Here is a 17,773-nt window from a genome sequence, read left to right as displayed (position 1 = left end):
TCGATAACGGATCTGACATCGTAGGTCGCTAGCTTATTCCATGTAAAATATAACATTTGTCCAAAGATCTAGGAGAATACAATACATGTACATGTGCATTGTAAGACAGATCAAGCTATGGACTGGGATGGTACATGTACATGTATATAAAAGGTTGGAAGTCTCCAGAATTTTACATTATGTGAATTAAGGACTGTGTTTCCTTCAATTCATCAAATACTAAATGTTCTGATGAATAATCCTAAGCAAAAGCAACATAGCAAATTACAAAGACGTCTTATATACAAGTGTATTAACTTTCTATGATTGTAAGACAAATGAAAGAAAATAAGAAGTCAGATACATTTTATCGTTATCGGAAATGCCCTCCCATAACCTAATCTTGAGCTGCTCGATCATTTTCTGTTATCGGAAGTACAGTAAAAGTTGAGTGTAGTTTAACAGGTTTTCCGATGGTACGTTTTCCGATTTGACTTCATGGAATTTCCTTACAGCTCCCTCTTGAGTTGTAAAGAGTGATGATGATTTTGTATGGGAAACAAATATCAACCTTATCCGGCACATGAGAGGGGAATGTTCCAATTACAACATCAAGGGCATTTCAAGGTGAATGTCTGACTTAGACGAGTGTCGGCAGCAGTGGATCAGGGATTGTTGTTCTAATGAGAGACCTACAGAGAGAACTTCCATAAAAATAATGATTGAAAAATAAAATGATACACTTTACATATTCTTGTTGGGAAATGTTTATTTGCAATCAGTCTTATGTCAAGAGATTTGGTTTTAATGCTCCCATAATTGCATGATTCAAAGTTTTAAAAAATTCAATTGCTAGGGGTACTTGTTTTTTTTGTACATAAGCAAGCATCAGATATTGCAAATTGATACTGAAGATTTCTCGCAGTATATCTATTAGCATTTCCTAAAGTGTACAAAAATGTGTTTTGATTTGTGGGCCAGAATGCTTAACATTTCTTTTAAAACAGAGCTTGAAGTAAGAATGAGGGTTTACAGTCTTGAGGGTTAAGCTGCAGGGGTTTGTGGTTGCTGCCAGTCTGTGTTATTTCAGGTCACCACAATCAGACATAATTGCCCAGGTGCAGCCATCTTGGCAGCAGGTTTGATCCTCTCGCCTTGGAGACAAGAACCTTCTCCGTTTTTGGCACACATCTATCGATCTCTGTCTTGACTTAAATCGCAGCTCTGGAAAGGTTTTTGGATGATCCCAAGGACAATTATCAATTCTTCTTAACCAAATGGTACCAATAGGTGTTTCAGGGAAAAGAGGAGGGTATCATAGCCAAAAATTACCTGTAAGAGGCTACCCAACAATTTCATGCTGTTCTGCCTATTTATCTCTCTTAGTTACAGCTGTTAGATTAGAGATGATGATGTGAGAGCCATGTAACATCATTACATGTTGCAGAAAGAGAAAGTTTGAGTTTTAAAGGTTCTTAGAGGCATTTTTGAAAAATGCAGCATCTAACTCAAAGATCTTAAGGGGCAATTTCCATGTTTTGTGTGGTGCTTCCAATTGGCATGCATACATCATCTTTGTGTACAAGCAAATACTTACAGTTTGTAGTCGATAATAATTAGCAGAATCATTACCTAATCAGTTTACTAGTTTGTAGTTGATCATAATTTGCAGAATCATTACTTAATCAGTTAAGAGTCTGAATATCTCATGTACAAATGTATCAGTGTGTTGCTTGTTTTCTGATGTTAGTCTCACACTGTTTGACAACATCATAGAAGATGAGGGTTTTTGGGAGAAAGGAGCTTGGAGAGCTTACTGTTATTTGGAAACTTTCAGGCAAATTGACTAAGCAGGAAAGAATTTTGCTGATGCGTTAGTATTGGAAATTCAGGTGTGGGTATTCATGGGCCCTTATGACACAGGCAAACTCAGATTAAGTGCCACACAGAGACTTTAACAACCCTCCATCATCGACTCACTGGCCACTTGGGCTTGAAGCTGGATTAGCACAACAATCGTGTGAAAACCCAGTAATCGATGTGACCTCGACTCGCAAAATCAATGGGTTCTTTGATAGAACAGTGGCAGACAACAGATGATGGGGTGCGCTGTAGCAGAGGTGTCAAACAACTACTCCTCACTCCTACACTTACAATGAACAGGACTGTACAATATTGGAAGTTTTTACAATCCAATGTTGTAATTTGGAATTGAGAGCAGTCTCAGGTTCAGCCTGATAGTTAGGCAGAGTCCATTTCTCAAATCAGGGGTTTCTTTTCCATGCTGCTTACGGTCTAAGGCATCATTGATTGGCTGGCTCATGGTGTTAGGGCAAAGACATTTGTTTGAAATATTCTTACCATTGGAGGCCTGTGCAATTGTTTTGCTAGACTAACATCCTATTACATAGTAAGATGTTCACCAATGACTGTCCTTCTGACACACACTTATCATTGCAACATTTATGTTTGTGCTCAATGTCAGACTTCTCCAGCACCCAATTTTTTTTTTAATGTATTGCCAGACAAAACGTTTTCAACACTTTTTTCTGTTCCATCCACAGATGAACCAGCTGCGTAATTTATGGCAGAACACAATGGGTCAGAAAGAGACTCCCCTGGCAGACAACTTCAGGCCTACGAGTAACCTGAACTCCAGGACTATCCGCACCAACATCAACTTCACCACTAAGGATAAAATGGTAACACTATGGATACTGTGTGGTTGTGTGAATGACGGATTGTGTTCATTTTCTTGATGGAGTAGTCTATGTGCATTGTGATAAAGGTATTTGGGATGTGAATTTTGCTTCCTTTGTCCTGGACGTATTATTATCTTCATTTTTGGGTGGCTGGTAGCAAGAGGTTACATAGTTTTCTTTAAATGAATATGCCCACTAGTATCTTGGTTTAGAATTTTTGCTGGGAACTTTGTAACAAGATGAATGAAAAGAAATGACAAATGATTTGGGCATGCAGGTAATTATCCTTAGATAGATTATTATTATTATAGAGCTTCCCACTATTCAATTACACAAATAAGAACTTAAATTTGCAATTGTCTGCAATTGCCTGATTCCAGTTCCTCTGATTATGAGGTAATATGATGTTACAGTAATGCAATCTTTATCTTTTTATCTGCACATGTCAGGGGAAACCATGTCCAACTATGAAGAGCAAAAAGGCATACCAAAGTAAGTAATCACATAAAGCAATCAGTTTTCAGTTTTTAAGTTAATGACTTATGCTGGATTTGATGCTATGGTGCATCTAAAAAAAGTGTACCAACAGTAATGCAATATATCCATTGAAAACATGTTATTAAAATTTCCTGTCTTTATATTGTATGATATGCTAAAAGAGTTCAGTTTGTTAAACTTGACTTTTATCGATTTCAGCGAACAGTTGGCTGGTGAAACCTACGTCGTGAAGTCGGAGCAGCCGACAACTGTTATCATCCCAACACCACATTTGAAATGCAATCCCACAATCCAATCCTCCTGTACAGAACAACCCCCCCTTCCCTGAGTGTGTCCTCCCAACAAATGAGAGAAAAATACTCCTAGATATGAAAATACAAAATTTCTACGTATGGACATACATGAAAAGTCACAAGGAAAATTGTACTAAAAATGCTCTTTTAGCCATAGCAATTCCACTGTCTGGTTCTTGCATTTTCAATAGTTGCTGCAATTTAAGAAGAATCAAAAATGGAAAGCATAATCGCAATCATACATAGCTTCTGATGTAAGTTGTTCTTATTTCTTTTAGTTTTATCTTTTCTATTCTGTAACAGACGTGAAAGGGTTGGAGAACCAGTCAATGGAATAGTTGTGTGTAGTCTGATCTTGTAGGGTTGTACCTCTATACTGGAAAAAGATTAATACTTGTGTGTGGTGAATGCCTACATATATGTTTGAAACCTTGACAAATAGCAAATGTATATTTTTTCCTAATATCAGACATAGCAAACATTGTGCTTACTAAAAGAAAAGAAAGGCAAGATTGCAAGTGATACATGGTATTATATTATGAAATTATAATCTTTATCTACAGAATGTGGGAAAATAATCTGTCTCATAGATTCCATTCTTATCAAAGCTAGTGAAAATACGCAGACAGTTACTGATGCTTGACTCTGATTGTTAAAAAGAGTGGAATCTGAGTTGAAAATGGAGCAAAAAGTATGACTGTTGCAGGAGGCAAATTGCATTTTTTATGACTATGCACAATAAGAATGGCATTTTCACATATTAGAAGACTGGACTTGACCACACACTGTACATGTTTGTGTTGTCCTCACTGATTATATATTACAGACTCTTCTTAACTCCCCTTCAGGTTCCAACAGGTGCTAATTGTAAGTCATTGTGGGGGTTACAAGGGCATTAGATAATCTGTTGCGCCCTAATTATGTGCCCAATGGCTCTGTCAGTAAATGACATGCTTTATGAACCTTTAGAATTTTGTTCATTGACCCTAATGTTATCTTGTTCTTGAGTGATGACATTAAGCAAGTTGATACTGCACACAGACAAAATGCAACGATTTGAAGCAGACTGGAATAAGTCTTAATCTTAAGGATGACTACTGAATGAACCATCGTGATGTAAGTTCTGATTATCAATCTGCATGGGGTATGATTTATTCAGGTTATACATGTAGGCCCATTTCAACCTTATCTTCTAAATTGAAATCTGTTAGATCTGATTTGAATCACAATGACTTTGAAGAAATGTTAATACCTCCTTCAAAACTGTGTCAAGACAAGTTTTTGAACCAGGATTCTTAAATCATTGCTGATATGCGTGTTCACATGCAGCTATTGTTCATAGTTAGATAAGAAGCTATGTAATGCAGTTGCAGCTGCTTTGACATCATTTGTTGGTGATGAGGCAGTCATCTTTGCATTCCTGCTAACTGTTGATAACGTTGTCGCATCACAACATTCCAAGTTATCTGGCAAAGAATTAAATGTGAATAAGACTCAATGTAAACATGTACTGTAAAATACTACATATAATGTTACAATAGTTGCATTAAATAATTACTTAAGTGATTGTCATACTTGCACGTTCTGGTACCAGTTGGTTTCAAGCACTTTCTTGGCATGAGCTACATTTTGTACACTGTTAATTATCATTACCCCCAGAAAAAAAGTTCACCTCCAGCATTGGTATACTGTTTCTGTTTGTGTCAACGGTTCACACCTATAACTCCAGATCCTTGTGATGAATTTGTTTCAATTTCAGTTATCGAGGTTCCTAATGAAGTATGAGGTACTGTAGCAGTATTTTCAGGTACTGCAGAATTATTGACAGACACCCCCAATTTCAAAGTAGTGTGGTACAGCCTATTTTACCATTTGTTGCTTTTTCTTATGGTAGCCTGTGTTTTACACTCTGATTCAACTTTTATGCAATAGTTTGGAAAGTGCTTGAACGTTAGTTTTGTGTCACCAGATAATTAATCATTCATGCAAATGTTTGTTGCTTAAATGTATTTGTTGGACACAGAAGATTTTCAATTACTGGGTTCAAGTTTAATTAATAAGTCTAGTATGTTTTGTTACAGAATGTGTATGGGTGACCTTGGCACAAATGTAAAGGACATTATGAACTATAGATTATGTAATCCCATGGAAAGAAAGTTGCGATAGCCTTTCTTACAACTTGAAGCTCATGAAAATGAAAGGCAAAATAACTTTTCTACTCTTCTCTGAATGTCACTGACAATAGAAACCTCATAGTCTGTAGATGTTTGGATGTCCCAGAGTAGAGTTCGATCTATAAAGAGGTAGTAAAAATGTAAGATAGTCCAAATTTCAACATTTGACCAAATGATGCAAATGCAAATCTCATGTATACATAGCAGACATTTCACCATCTAGTTATCTCTCTGTGTAAAGTATGGCATGTGGATAGGATATTGATGAAGCCTGCAGTTTCATATGCTGGCTGTTCAAAGATGGAATATTGTGTATTATATCAAATACTAAAGAAAGATTGTGTTACAAATTATAATTAGTGGACAGAGCTCTTGTACTTAAAGCTTTTTTGATCTGTACCCAGTGCCTCATGTACATACACAATATATGTAGTGGCAAGACTTGAATGTGTAAATCATAGAACTGTGTTTAAGTCTACGTTGTTGACGTTGAGAAGGCTGTATGTTGCAGAATGTTAGCTATTAGCTGCTGTTTTAACATGAGGAATTTGTGCCCGGCTGCATTTTTCTGTTCCTGATGTGCTTTTGTACACAAGCATCTATTAAAAAGGCAGACTTTTTACAACAGAATTCGAATCTTCATTGAGTTTTTATTGGTAGATCGTATATCAAACGTCCAGTATCTAGATGTTTTTTTTACACATGTATAAGATGATAATCTTCATGGTTGTCTAAACAATTAAATCTGCCACAATATAAAAGCTAAAAGTCCACAACATATCAATGGTTCATTGCGCAAAAGTGCGGGACATACATCCTCGAACGAATTGAGACTGACACTGGCGACCGTATCACAGCGACACTTATCAAGTACAATTGGTACTGCAAGTATGAAAGAAATGGCTCGCAAGAGTGAGGTGAGAGAAAGGTGAGGTAAACATTTAACGTACATCTGAATATTATTTTCCTGAAATGGATAATGCCTCTGTTAATTTTCAGTTACATGTGTTTTGTTATTGTCTGGAATTCTCTATCGGTAATTTTAGAGATATTGGACCTAATAATTATAAGATAGGCATGTTGACGTGTTTCTTTTTCAAGTAACCAGGACAATATGGTAGTGAAATGTGCCGTCGTTACGGCTTACTTTTTCAGTCAAGACAAGCGCACCTTGTCACCCTACACTTCTGTTCCTTCTTCTGTCAGCCTTCTAAGTACTTGACTCATTACGAACGATCACACTTGTCCACAACATGCCTGAGTACACCCTGCCGATGGAGCTTCTGAAACATGTCAAATTCCCCTTTCATCTTGTGCGCTGAATGCGGTCTTACTCTATCGAAGTAATGGTAGGGGATGGGTCTCCCATGAACGTCTGGGAACGGGAAGTAGCCGTACATGGAGATCCGGTCACAGAACGTCGAGGCGAGACCGAACACATTTAGACCGGTGGACGGAAGCGTCCATCTTCTACCTCCCATTTTGGACCACAGTCTGGAGGAAAAAGACATCCAAAACAAAACTGTGAACGAAAGGTTTGTTCTTGAATTAGCATTACATATTTATACGTTTACAACGTACTAGAACCTTCCACATGTAATTCAGTGCTAAAGTGTAAGGCGAATATATCACGCATTTCTAAACTTCAAGATCTTAGTTGTAACGTTATCATGTACCATAACAACGATATACCGTCTTCGCGAATTTGGGTTTACCCAGGCAGGCACAGGACTGATTCCGAAGCTTCCGTTAACTTTCTCAAAACCACAAAGAAGTGACGTTATCTTACCCTTTAGACGACATGTAGGACTGATGGGAGAATGCAGTAATCACAGGGACTTTATTTTCCTTTGTTATCATGTACACAGACTGTAGGTATCTTCTGTTTCTCTTATTGTCTGCCAAGGTCAACGAGTAACCGAACACCATTCCTGGGGACGAGCTCAACCGGGCCAACATGGCGGCCCGTATGGCCGGGTTTCTGGCTTTCAGCGCTCTACGGACGGCCAGTAGTCTTGCATGGTTCACTGCGGTAAAGTTTGTCTTTCTTCCGACATCTTTCTGAAATGGAATTGTTGGCGGCAAGTTGGACCGGATGACGAAGTCGTGCGCGTCTATTTCCGCACCACAGCTGCTGTTGAGAAGTATCCCTCCGCTGCCCACCACTGCGCATGTCCGGTAGTGTTTGATGGGAGTGTGCACTACGTCACAGGTTTTGCGATTTTCCCCCGAGGAGTTTTTCATGGTAAAAGATTTGATGTTACAATCCCTTCTGAACGCGTCCAAGTCCCTGTAGTCAATGACATGTCTCATCGGGTTGAAATACTTCCTGCTGATTTGCCTGTTGAAGAAGAAAAAGTAAGTTATTTGATGATTTCACACACACACACACACACACACACACACACACACACACACACACACACACACACACACACACACACACACACACACACACACACATACGCACGCACGCACGCTCGCCCGAACATACCTACACACACAAGCACGTAAACACGCGCACATACGCCAACAGGCAGAAACACACACACACGTACAATCAGTGTGCGTTTATTTCTCAAAACGAAAGTACCCTTCATCATATGATATACATGCACGTAGTTGATTCCATTGTGTTTTAAAGTTAAACGTTGTGTGTTACACTTTTTGTCATCCATAAAAGCTCTAACTACTAAATTGCACTTCATTCAAGCATTACATTCTAAAACATTATAGTAAAACTCACTGGATGGCGTATATCCGTGTCATGTTGAAATGCGGCTCTATTCTCGACATGAAGGGGTTACTTGAAGAAGAGAAGGGCCAGCGCCACCTTTTGCTGATCTTAATTTCAATCCTGGGCAGGCCCTCCAGGCTTTCGTCCCACAGCCTCGTCAGGCTTTCCAGACTTCTGTTCCACGTGTCTTGGCTGCTCAACAGCGCCCTCTGGCGGAGTTCAGTGCTATGGCAAAGAGATAGTCATTCATTGAATTTGATGATCTATAATAAATGAATGAATGAAAACCTTTATTGTTCATATATGCCCACTGGGTTAAGTACAGGTCGCAACAAAAAGACAGTTGACAGAGACATGAAATATTTACAATGTCAACCAACACAAGAAGCATATTCTACTTGATAATCGTATGTCAGGCTAGACATATCATGATTAACGTTGTGTTACGTCTTGTCTTTTGTTCTCCCTTATCATGTTCGAAATCCTTCAGTTCACTGAGAGTGTTCTTTAGTTTGTCTTTAGATATGTATGTGTGAAATTTTCAAACAGACAAACAACATTTTTAGCTGCATGCTATCGTCTGAATTTTCTCACCCGATAGACACGCTGTACTTGAGGTTGGAGTTGAAGTCCAGCGCCTGGTAGTAGTATAGCATGGAGAGTACCACTAGTGACACCGAGACGCCGTACACCATGGCGATCTTGGCAAAGAGTCTGATCCCTGGAGACCACCGCGTCTAGAGGAACCAACACGAGGATTGATACTTTCAATTAGCTTAAAACCTTTGAAATAACGATACATTAGCCTGGATACCAGACCCCAGCCCGATCTCAATATCTATCGCACTTTTTCGATCATCCTCCAAGGAGGGTCTGCATGGGGGGTCTTGACAACGCTTTACGCTAAATTCGGGATGGCTGACTACGCTTTACGTTGAATTCACGAAAGCTTTACGCTTCATCAAGTTGGTGGGGAGGTTGATAGAAAAAGAGGCATATATATAAGGAAAAGGTCACGATTTCCCCATCAACCTCTGCTTGGAGAGTAATGTGATATGAGAAATTCATGCAGTAGTTGTACGCCACCGCTGATCCATAACATACATACAAATAAAAATGAAAGACAAAGAAACTAAATAGATATCAGAAAACTCACCTTTAAGAATTGTCGCATGGTCCGCATGGTGCGGCGGACCCATCTTGTGGACGTCGAGGTTCCAATGTTGATGATATGACGCTTTCTCTGTACGCTCCTCAGACCCATGGAGATGGTTTAGTTATTTAGATCAGTCTCCATAAAATCTGGAAAAAAATTTAAATTTTCACAAAATATTGTTTTAGTACAAGACTGACGGGACTGACTTTTCGTTAACAATTTTACTAGCTTTACATATTAAATAAGATTTACTATCCCTATTCGATCTAGGCCCAATTTACACGAGGCAATTTGAACGACGTACGTCGTTTGTCCTAGGACAGTGACCTAGGACAGTGTTCGTTTAACATACACACCTGCGGCACGTGTAAATCGTACCCTAGAGACTGCAGAGATTACCAGCTATAAAGATTACTAGTACTTAGACAATAGCGGATAATTACGGCACAATGAACAATGGCTGTTCCTCGGCCCAAAGTGACGGAACGTGGTAATGATGACAGTGTGGGTAAAACAGGTGTTCAGATGTTGCCAATACTATGATAAATTACGTTTATTTCATTCTTCCATACATATCCAATTATCACTGTAAACCAGATATGTACAATGTACACAACTGTACTTTGTAAAGTTACATGTCTAATTAGACAGATAGTGGGACTACTAACTTCAGAAGTCACGCTATTTACATGTCTTATTCAATATTTCTCGACTTTCTGTATGCTTTATGCAGTACAATTGTCACACATTCTACTAGCCTTGTGTATATTGCAACATAATTTGTAAACTATTCGCATGTCTTCAGCAGCAAAAGTGTTACACTTTCTAATGTTACAATGTCCTTATGATGCAGCAATACTTTCTACATGTACATGTACATGTACTTTCTCATGTAATACAATTGTCACACCCTTCCCGTTGGATTAGGGCTAATCCAATACCTACCCATGAGTGAATCTTTTCAGAGTAGACATTGTCTCTTGGTTCGTAAGGAAATATTAGAAGAGGGCTCTTTTGTACCGCTGCCACGTATCAATTATTTCTTTGACAGTATAGATTTCCGGGTCAGTTGGTGAGTATTCTTGGTTCACGCCCTTCTAATAACGTAAGTGTTCATAACAAACACAAAACAAACAGCGTGGCAGTACTAATAACCGTTAAGCACTACATCTCCGAGACCACATTTATCAATACCATCCAACAACACAACACAGCACAACACAACACAACACAACAAGATAGATAGGCTATGGTTCACGTGTACAACAGTATTGTAGGGAAGTTTCATCACAACAAGATCTTCTAATTTCACAAGGAAGGGGCCCATTATCAAACTTGTCCTTTCTTTTCAGTAGCGCCCGGCCTACCCACGTAAAAAAACACATTTCTCGAGTTATGTCGTCTACATACGTACATACATACAGCCGCACGGCACAAGTACAAGCGGCATCGAAAAAAAATAACCTCCTTGGCGAAGGTAGCTTTGAACTGATATAATGAGAGATAGATAGATAGTTAGATAGAGAGACAGGGAGGGAGAGAGAGGGACAAACAGCATACCTTCACTTAGATATCACTCCATGGATGGCGGGACGACACAGAATCACCGCGACATGCACGAGTCCCCTGGGGCTCTGATTCAAGACGTTAATTCATCAGTGGATTCCGTGAGAGTACGACAGGACAATGACAGCACTCCGTCAGTATAACCTCTCACCTCACGTAGGTTGTGTCGCACGTACTCGTCCGTCAACCTTGTGGTACCTAGCCCGAGGGCATGTGAAACGTGTACAACAACCATTTTATAGTATGAGACTACAAAAAGACGTTAAAATGGCTTAAAGAAAGCCTAGGTGGGGCCTTCTTTGTTGATTGATCCCTTTTGGTGACCTGTTGACTAAATAATTTTGTATCTGCTATGAATAATTGAATATTTGATAGTCTTTTACGGGAGAACATAATGGAGGTCAGTTTGTGAAGGTTTGAGTCTCTCCGACTGACTACGCTGGCTATTATATAGAGAATGGTTTGCCAGCGGAGTTAAGCTACCAGAGGAGTTGGCCGGCCGCGAAGGAGAAACATGAACCTATGCGTGGACTGATCATGACTCCGCTGGCCAATTTCCAGATTTTTTTGCCGAATTCTACTATCCTTGTACGTATACCCTCATAGGAAGGCCTGGTGGAGACAAGCGAGAGGGTCTAGGCGGGTTTCTGAAGAACCCGGATCAGGAATGAACGAGGTTTAAACCCAATTTTAGCCTTTCAGGCCCTAATTCAAACAGTATTTAGAATAGTAGTTTGGAAAGACATAGAGACATAAGACGAAACTACTTGTAAATAGCATAGAATTATGACTGAGAAAGGCTGCATGCTTGAAAAACACGTACACGTATCTGTGTAATTGGGCATGAAAAGGGCGTGCACTGAATTTATGCCGTGATTCATACTTTTAGACAGCTGAGGTTTGGAATTCTTCCACATTGTGGTAAACGCTATGTCAACGTGACCTATCGCGTCGAATGAGCAAGTGCCAAGGCTAGCGGACACGAGGTCGAGAGGTCGTTGGTCTCATGTCTCTACGTCTTTCTATACAACCATTCAATATGCTGTTTGACTATATTCCTTACAATACTGGCTAGACGCTGTGTCGTAGAGCAAATTGCATGATGTACAAAATGACCAATAAATTGGTGGACGTTCCGACTGATGAATATCTAATACCAGCTCAAAATATATGGATACAGATACAGATACAGAATTCACACTACTTCCCTCACTCCACCCAAGTGTATAAAGTGCACCTGACTTCGGTTGGGAAGGTAAAAGGCGATGGAAGGAACGAAATGGGTTCCGCCTTCCTTCCGATATCGCAACCTAGACACTGTGGCAAACAACCGACCACGCACTACTTCGGCCTTTGATTACCGAAGTGACCTTCAGGGAATAAATCTGAAAACTACGTACCTTGACCTTTGACCGAAATGACCTTGGTTCGGGAATAACTTAGTCTGTAAACCGTACCTCACGTCAATGAGGTTCCATTCAATGATTGAGCCCTATTGCTTAAGTATCCTTATTTGTGATAAAACTCTGTGTTCGTTCACCCTTCTGTACTGCTGAATTCCATGAAATGGCTGAATCCCTTTCAATCTTTCATGACCAAGTTCTGTGCAAGGAGTTCTATCTACCCCCATTGGTCTACGTAAAGGTGCAATCTCACTGCACTTGCGTCACGCTTGCACCACTGCGGGGTTCCAGAGATACTCAATGAATTTCATGGATAAAGAACGAATATTTATTAATTTTCTTACTTTTTGTGTATTTTGTTGTCTTGTAAGTCGTACTTTTACGTATTACGCAATATCTGAATTAAAAATAAAAATCGGAAAAAATAACAAAACAGTGACGCAGTGAACGACCCCCGCAGTGACGCTAGCCTGACGCAAGTGCAGTGAGGGGGTGGTTTCGCTAGCTACCTGCAAATGGATGAGTGGATTGATAGATATAGTCACACAAAAAAAGAATGAAAATAATGGATACTAGATACAACTTTATTTTTGCGTCGCACTGCCAGATCAAGTTTTAAAAAAAATAAAGCATTACAGGAAAAACGTGTGATAAACACGCTTTGAAAAACAGTGCAAAATGGCAATATGCACTAACTGGAATTATGACAAATGTTGTCCATGCATAACGCGAAAGACACATGTAAACGGTGATGATATCATCGATGCCATTATCATGTTTGCAGGAACCAATAAGTTATAAGTCATTAAAAATTTTTTATAGACATGCAATATTTCAAGAACAGCACTTTTAGCACCACATTACTATTCGATAGACTTCATACCACGCTCTTAAGCTTATCATAACGTTACATGGCGAATTATGTATTGGTTGTAGACTTTTAAATCAAACGATATAATAATTAAGCTTTGTTCAACAACATTTTACAGACTTTGATTCCATTTATTTCATATATTTCTGATACACATGATGATATGAATAATAATAACTTTATTGCACAGCAGGTTTATAAGATACAGTGTTTGGTTAAGCTAAGGGCACAACTCGCGGTACGTGCAATTTGTCCGTACGTTTTTTTTTTGGGAGGCCACGTCAGCCGCGTATTTCTGAAAACATGGGGAACGACTGGCAAGAGCAGGGAGGGAGTACGTCAACGCACGGTACACAAAGTTTTGCCTGCACGTTAAGTTCTACGGCGTGTCTGCGTGTTCCAAATCCGTCGGATTCCCTACGAGTTCGTACGGAGACGGTACTTACCACTTACGGATCCCAAAAGATTGCCCACGTTTTGGCACGTAGACAGCACGTATTTGCACGTACTGCGGGTTGTGCCCTTAGCGTTGCGTGCGGTTACTTTTAACCACAACTTTAGGTATGGCAACTTGTACCACATGATTAATAGAGCTAGGAAACTGAAAACTCTAAAAAGTTCTATTTGTATATTCATAATAACACTACTCAGGCACTTTCTTCTGTACTTCCCTTAATGTTATACATTTGCAATGTGGGAATTATCACATCATACTAACATTCTCGCATGGCACTATAAATTTAGAGACAGTCTTTAGTGCACAGCAATTAAAGACGGTCTTATTTGCAGGAGATGAGCTCTAAAGGCCATGTCGATTTGATTAAAAAGTTGTCTTAAATATGAAATCTAAGTGGCCAGGAAGGTTGAACAAATAACTGAACGCACAGAATGTAGTATACCGAACAATTGATCATGTCATTCATATAATCAAAGCAACATGGCCTAAGGATTAGCTTCACAGCGGCCGAAGACATGCCTGATGATCCCAAGATCGTGAAGTCTTCTGTAGATGATGAACTCGTTGGCCATGTTGTGCGATCCCTCCGCCAGCTTCTGGTCGTAGTAGTGGTAAGGCAGCTTGTTGCCCTGTATGTCCGAGTCGAAGGGGAAGTAGCCGTAGAGGGAGATCCTGTCGCAGAAGGACCAGGCCAGACCCACCAGGTTCAGACCGGTGGAGGGGAGGTGGTTCTGTTTGCCAGACAGCAGGTACCACATCCTACACGGACACAGAACATACATACATGTACATCAAAACACCTAGTTTCATGGACACAAAACATACGCACATCAGAACACCTAGCCACACGGACACAGAACATACGTAACGTTACATCAGAACACCTACAGCCCCACCACGTTCAAACAGGTGGAGGGCAGGTGGTTCTGTTTACGAGACAGCAAGTACCACATACTACATGGGCACAGGGCATACAATATCAATAATACATCAAAACCCCTTTCCTAGAAGTAGACAACACACTTGTTTGTAATATTTGGCGTCAATATGAAGAGTGTGTATAATTAAAGAGAAATTGAAGAAGTATGAAGATAACTGGAACAGAAGGCAATCATTAGTAGAGAATTATCTAAAGGAGTAGGATTAATAAAAGAAAAGAACTGGCACTTTTGAATCCTTGGATCCGTTGAGGGGAGGGGGGTCCTACTTTGTCAGCTATTTCCATCGGTGTTTCCCCCACACTTTCGATCAATCTTTATTATCGCATGTAATTTACCATTCTCCTACGTATACGCAGAGCCTCGCCCTTGGCCTATACAGCATACCTAGGGAGGGCTTTGCTTATCCGGGCTGAGGTTTCCACTTTTGTTTGATCTGTCAGCTAATCAGAGAATCGGTGTTTCCTAAGGGAAGCATTCAGGCTTCTCTGATTGGATGAAAGTTTATTAGAGGCCACGCTCACAAAAGTGGAAACCTTCCCACTGTATATTGTCGGAATAGGCCCCATGTGAGACTCTAAGTAGAAGAAGACAGTTTACTAACCCTTTGCCATCCATGTAGGACCGGTGAGCGAACGCAAACGTGACAGGCAGGCCCCGCTCTCTGACGGTCCGTGCGGTGCCCGCCATTCTCCTCTGGTTCCTTACGTCTTGCAGACTCAGTCCGTACGCGAACACCATGCCCGGCGAAATCCTAAACCTGGTGAACACTTCATCCAGCACGCGAGGGTTGGAAGACTTCAGTTGGTCTCTGACTTGTATAAGGCGTTCGAAATTCACGGCTGTGAAGTTGGTTTTGATGCCGACGTCTTGTCGGTAAGGTAATGTAGGAGGGAGGTTTGAGCGGACGACAAAGTCATGTGCGTCTATCTCAGCACCGCAGCTACTGTTCAAGAGGATGCCGCCGTTCCCCACTACCGCGCATGTGCGGTATTGCCGGATGGGTGTGCTGACGACGTCACAGAATTTGGTTTTGGACGTCTTGAGGGTGAAGGTAGAGGAGTTGCAGTATCTCTCGAACTTGTACAGCTCCCTAAGGTGGATGACGTGGCGTCTTGGGTCGTAAAAACGCCGGCTTAAATTCCTTAAAAGGTGATAGAAAATCCAATTGTTAGCAGTTGGACAAAGTCATGTTAACATCAAGCAAACTAGCAAAAACGCTCAACAAAACTTCTTCATAAAGTATACTCTGTACAAAATTGACAACATCATTCTGGGTCTCATGATCGTTTCCGATATACATATTTTTACTCAAACAGTCCTAATAACCAGTCATTTCAAACATCTATGTGAAGAGAAACAATACGTGTATCATATATTGCTATCAAAGTGACTTACTGCATGGCCTGGCAACGTTCCTCGTTCCAGTGCTTCTCTACTCTCTCAATGATGGGATTGGGCTGGCTGGCCTGGGTTTCTGCATTGTCTAACTCAGGCATGACCGGTACGGTTCTCTCTGTTTTGCTCCACAGAGCCTTCAGTGCAGGCAAAGGATTCAGGTGCCATTCTTCCGACTCCTCTTCTGATGACGCCTCGTCTGAGTCTGGTGCTGTTTCTTCCACCTCTCTGCTATAAGTGTTGTTTATAATCTCACGTGAGTCCGCGTCGTAGTCCTCGTCGATCGTCTCGTCCTCGCTCCCAAGTCGAATCCCGTATATGAGCATTACTATTCCCAGTATCGACAACGCAAGAAACACATTGAAGGTAGTCCTGCGAAATCCCAGCGGTCTGAACCTGAAACCATAATGAGCTTTGTCAGTTGTATCAAACCTATCTGGCCAAGCGGATGTAGGATTAAGATCGGAAAGTTATAACATGAAGCTTGTTGGCGAAGCCATGTCAAAGCCTAGAACGTTGAAATTACTAATAAATACTTTGCTACTGGAATGAATGTCATTGAACTGTCTGGTTTCCATAGCAACAGATAATCCTGAGCTCCTATTGGACCGATTTTCATAGTGATGATCCTAAAACCCTACTTCTAGTTCTGGGAATGGAAATGGTTCTTTTGAGTATGACCACAAGCTTTCTGGGCAGGGTGGGGAGGTGGGTGGTGAGTCAGCCTCGACACATCGAGAAGAGGTTGTGTGACGCTGGTTACATATAAATGTCAAGGTATTTTCAGCCACGTCATTGTACTGCAGATCGGTTACTTTATTGTTAAAATAAGCCACCAAGGTCAGACTCGAAGTTAAATGGTTGAAGATAGAAAAAAATACATGACCGACAGGAGAACCAAATTTAACAAGTTATACACGATAAACTTAAAAATCAGACCATCAAACGGCGAAGTGTAAATCAAACTGTCATCTTGACAATGTGTCCCAATTTTCGCCTAGCTACTATTCCCTTCTCAACGTCCACTAGCCGATTTAACGTTATGTTAGCATGATACAAACAAGCGCCCTGGGATGGTTTAGTAACATTCACCTGGTGAAGTGCTGAATATATTCTTTGTAGTCCAAGCCAAGTGACCCTAACCTTAGACTTGTCACTCATCAATATATGACGCATGGGTGGCGCTGGCAACTCATAATCTACTGATAGAACCAAACAGGTTTAATCTCCTTGAAAGAACATACGATTTTCATAGTTTGAAAATTCAGGACCAAATACTGGCTGAAAACGATATGTGTCCGGTTTCCGGCTTGCCGTAGAATAGTTCTGCAAGACACAAGTCTCCGCACCCACTTCCCCATACTAAATCAATTAAAAGGAACTCACCTGGTAGAGAGGTACTGAAAACGGCGTCTCATGGTTATTCTTCTATCCTTTTGGGCTTTACACACTGCATCTACACAAAACTAATATCACAATTGGCACATCTTTTCGGGACAAGGTTGAATTGACTGCGAGACTACATACGTTGTCATGTTTTGACGCAGCCGCCATCTTTAATGGTGATAATTGTGTGGAAAAAACTGGTCCAACGTGTGCCG

The 17,773-nt window shown here is 40.5% G+C and overlaps 4 protein-coding genes across 6 annotated transcripts in view; 1 reads left to right on the top strand and 3 right to left on the bottom strand.

Moving 5' to 3' along the window:
* The window catches only part of LOC118419784 (carbonic anhydrase-related protein 10-like), a 92,182-nt gene extending 88,593 nt beyond the window's left edge, over nucleotides 1-3,589 (top strand). For all 3 annotated transcript variants that reach the window (XM_035826378.1, XM_035826379.1, XM_035826380.1), the window contains 3 exons: nucleotides 2,544-2,681; nucleotides 3,131-3,173; nucleotides 3,378-3,589. In XM_035826378.1, coding sequence (XP_035682271.1) covers nucleotides 2,544-2,681; nucleotides 3,131-3,173; nucleotides 3,378-3,409 — 213 coding nt within the window. In that variant the 3' untranslated portion in view covers nucleotides 3,410-3,589. The remainder of the gene's footprint in view (nucleotides 1-2,543; nucleotides 2,682-3,130; nucleotides 3,174-3,377) is intronic.
* Nucleotides 3,590-6,744: 3,155 nt separating this feature from the next.
* On the bottom strand, nucleotides 6,745-8,040 carry LOC118419871 (CMP-N-acetylneuraminate-poly-alpha-2,8-sialyltransferase-like). Its single transcript, XM_035826525.1, has 2 exons — nucleotides 7,436-8,040; nucleotides 6,745-7,140 (listed from the first exon to the last, which is right to left on the bottom strand). Exons 1-2 carry the CDS (start codon nucleotides 7,957-7,959, stop codon nucleotides 6,873-6,875), a joined length of 792 nt encoding a protein of 263 aa, XP_035682418.1. The 5' UTR covers nucleotides 7,960-8,040; the 3' UTR covers nucleotides 6,745-6,872.
* A 348-nt stretch (nucleotides 8,041-8,388) lies between these two features.
* On the bottom strand, nucleotides 8,389-9,647 carry LOC118419394. The gene is made up of 3 exons (XM_035825760.1): nucleotides 9,540-9,647; nucleotides 8,978-9,120; nucleotides 8,389-8,608 (listed from the first exon to the last, which is right to left on the bottom strand). Exons 1-3 carry the CDS (start codon nucleotides 9,645-9,647, stop codon nucleotides 8,389-8,391), a joined length of 471 nt encoding a protein of 156 aa, XP_035681653.1.
* Nucleotides 9,648-13,796: 4,149 nt separating this feature from the next.
* On the bottom strand, nucleotides 13,797-17,719 carry LOC118419392 (alpha-N-acetylneuraminide alpha-2,8-sialyltransferase-like). Its single transcript, XM_035825759.1, has 4 exons — nucleotides 17,559-17,719; nucleotides 16,173-16,568; nucleotides 15,379-15,918; nucleotides 13,797-14,595 (listed from the first exon to the last, which is right to left on the bottom strand). The coding sequence occupies exons 1-4, from the start codon at nucleotides 17,588-17,590 to the stop codon at nucleotides 14,322-14,324; spliced, it is 1,242 nt and encodes a 413-aa protein (XP_035681652.1). The 5' UTR covers nucleotides 17,591-17,719; the 3' UTR covers nucleotides 13,797-14,321.
* Nucleotides 17,720-17,773: the final 54 nt, after the last annotated feature.

This window comes from Branchiostoma floridae, chromosome 7, assembly GCF_000003815.2.
Source record: "Branchiostoma floridae strain S238N-H82 chromosome 7, Bfl_VNyyK, whole genome shotgun sequence".
NCBI classification, from domain to species: Eukaryota; Metazoa; Chordata; class Leptocardii; order Amphioxiformes; family Branchiostomatidae; genus Branchiostoma; species Branchiostoma floridae.
The sequence above is the reverse complement of the archived record's forward strand: the minus strand, read 5'-3'. Positions and strand labels throughout refer to the sequence as shown.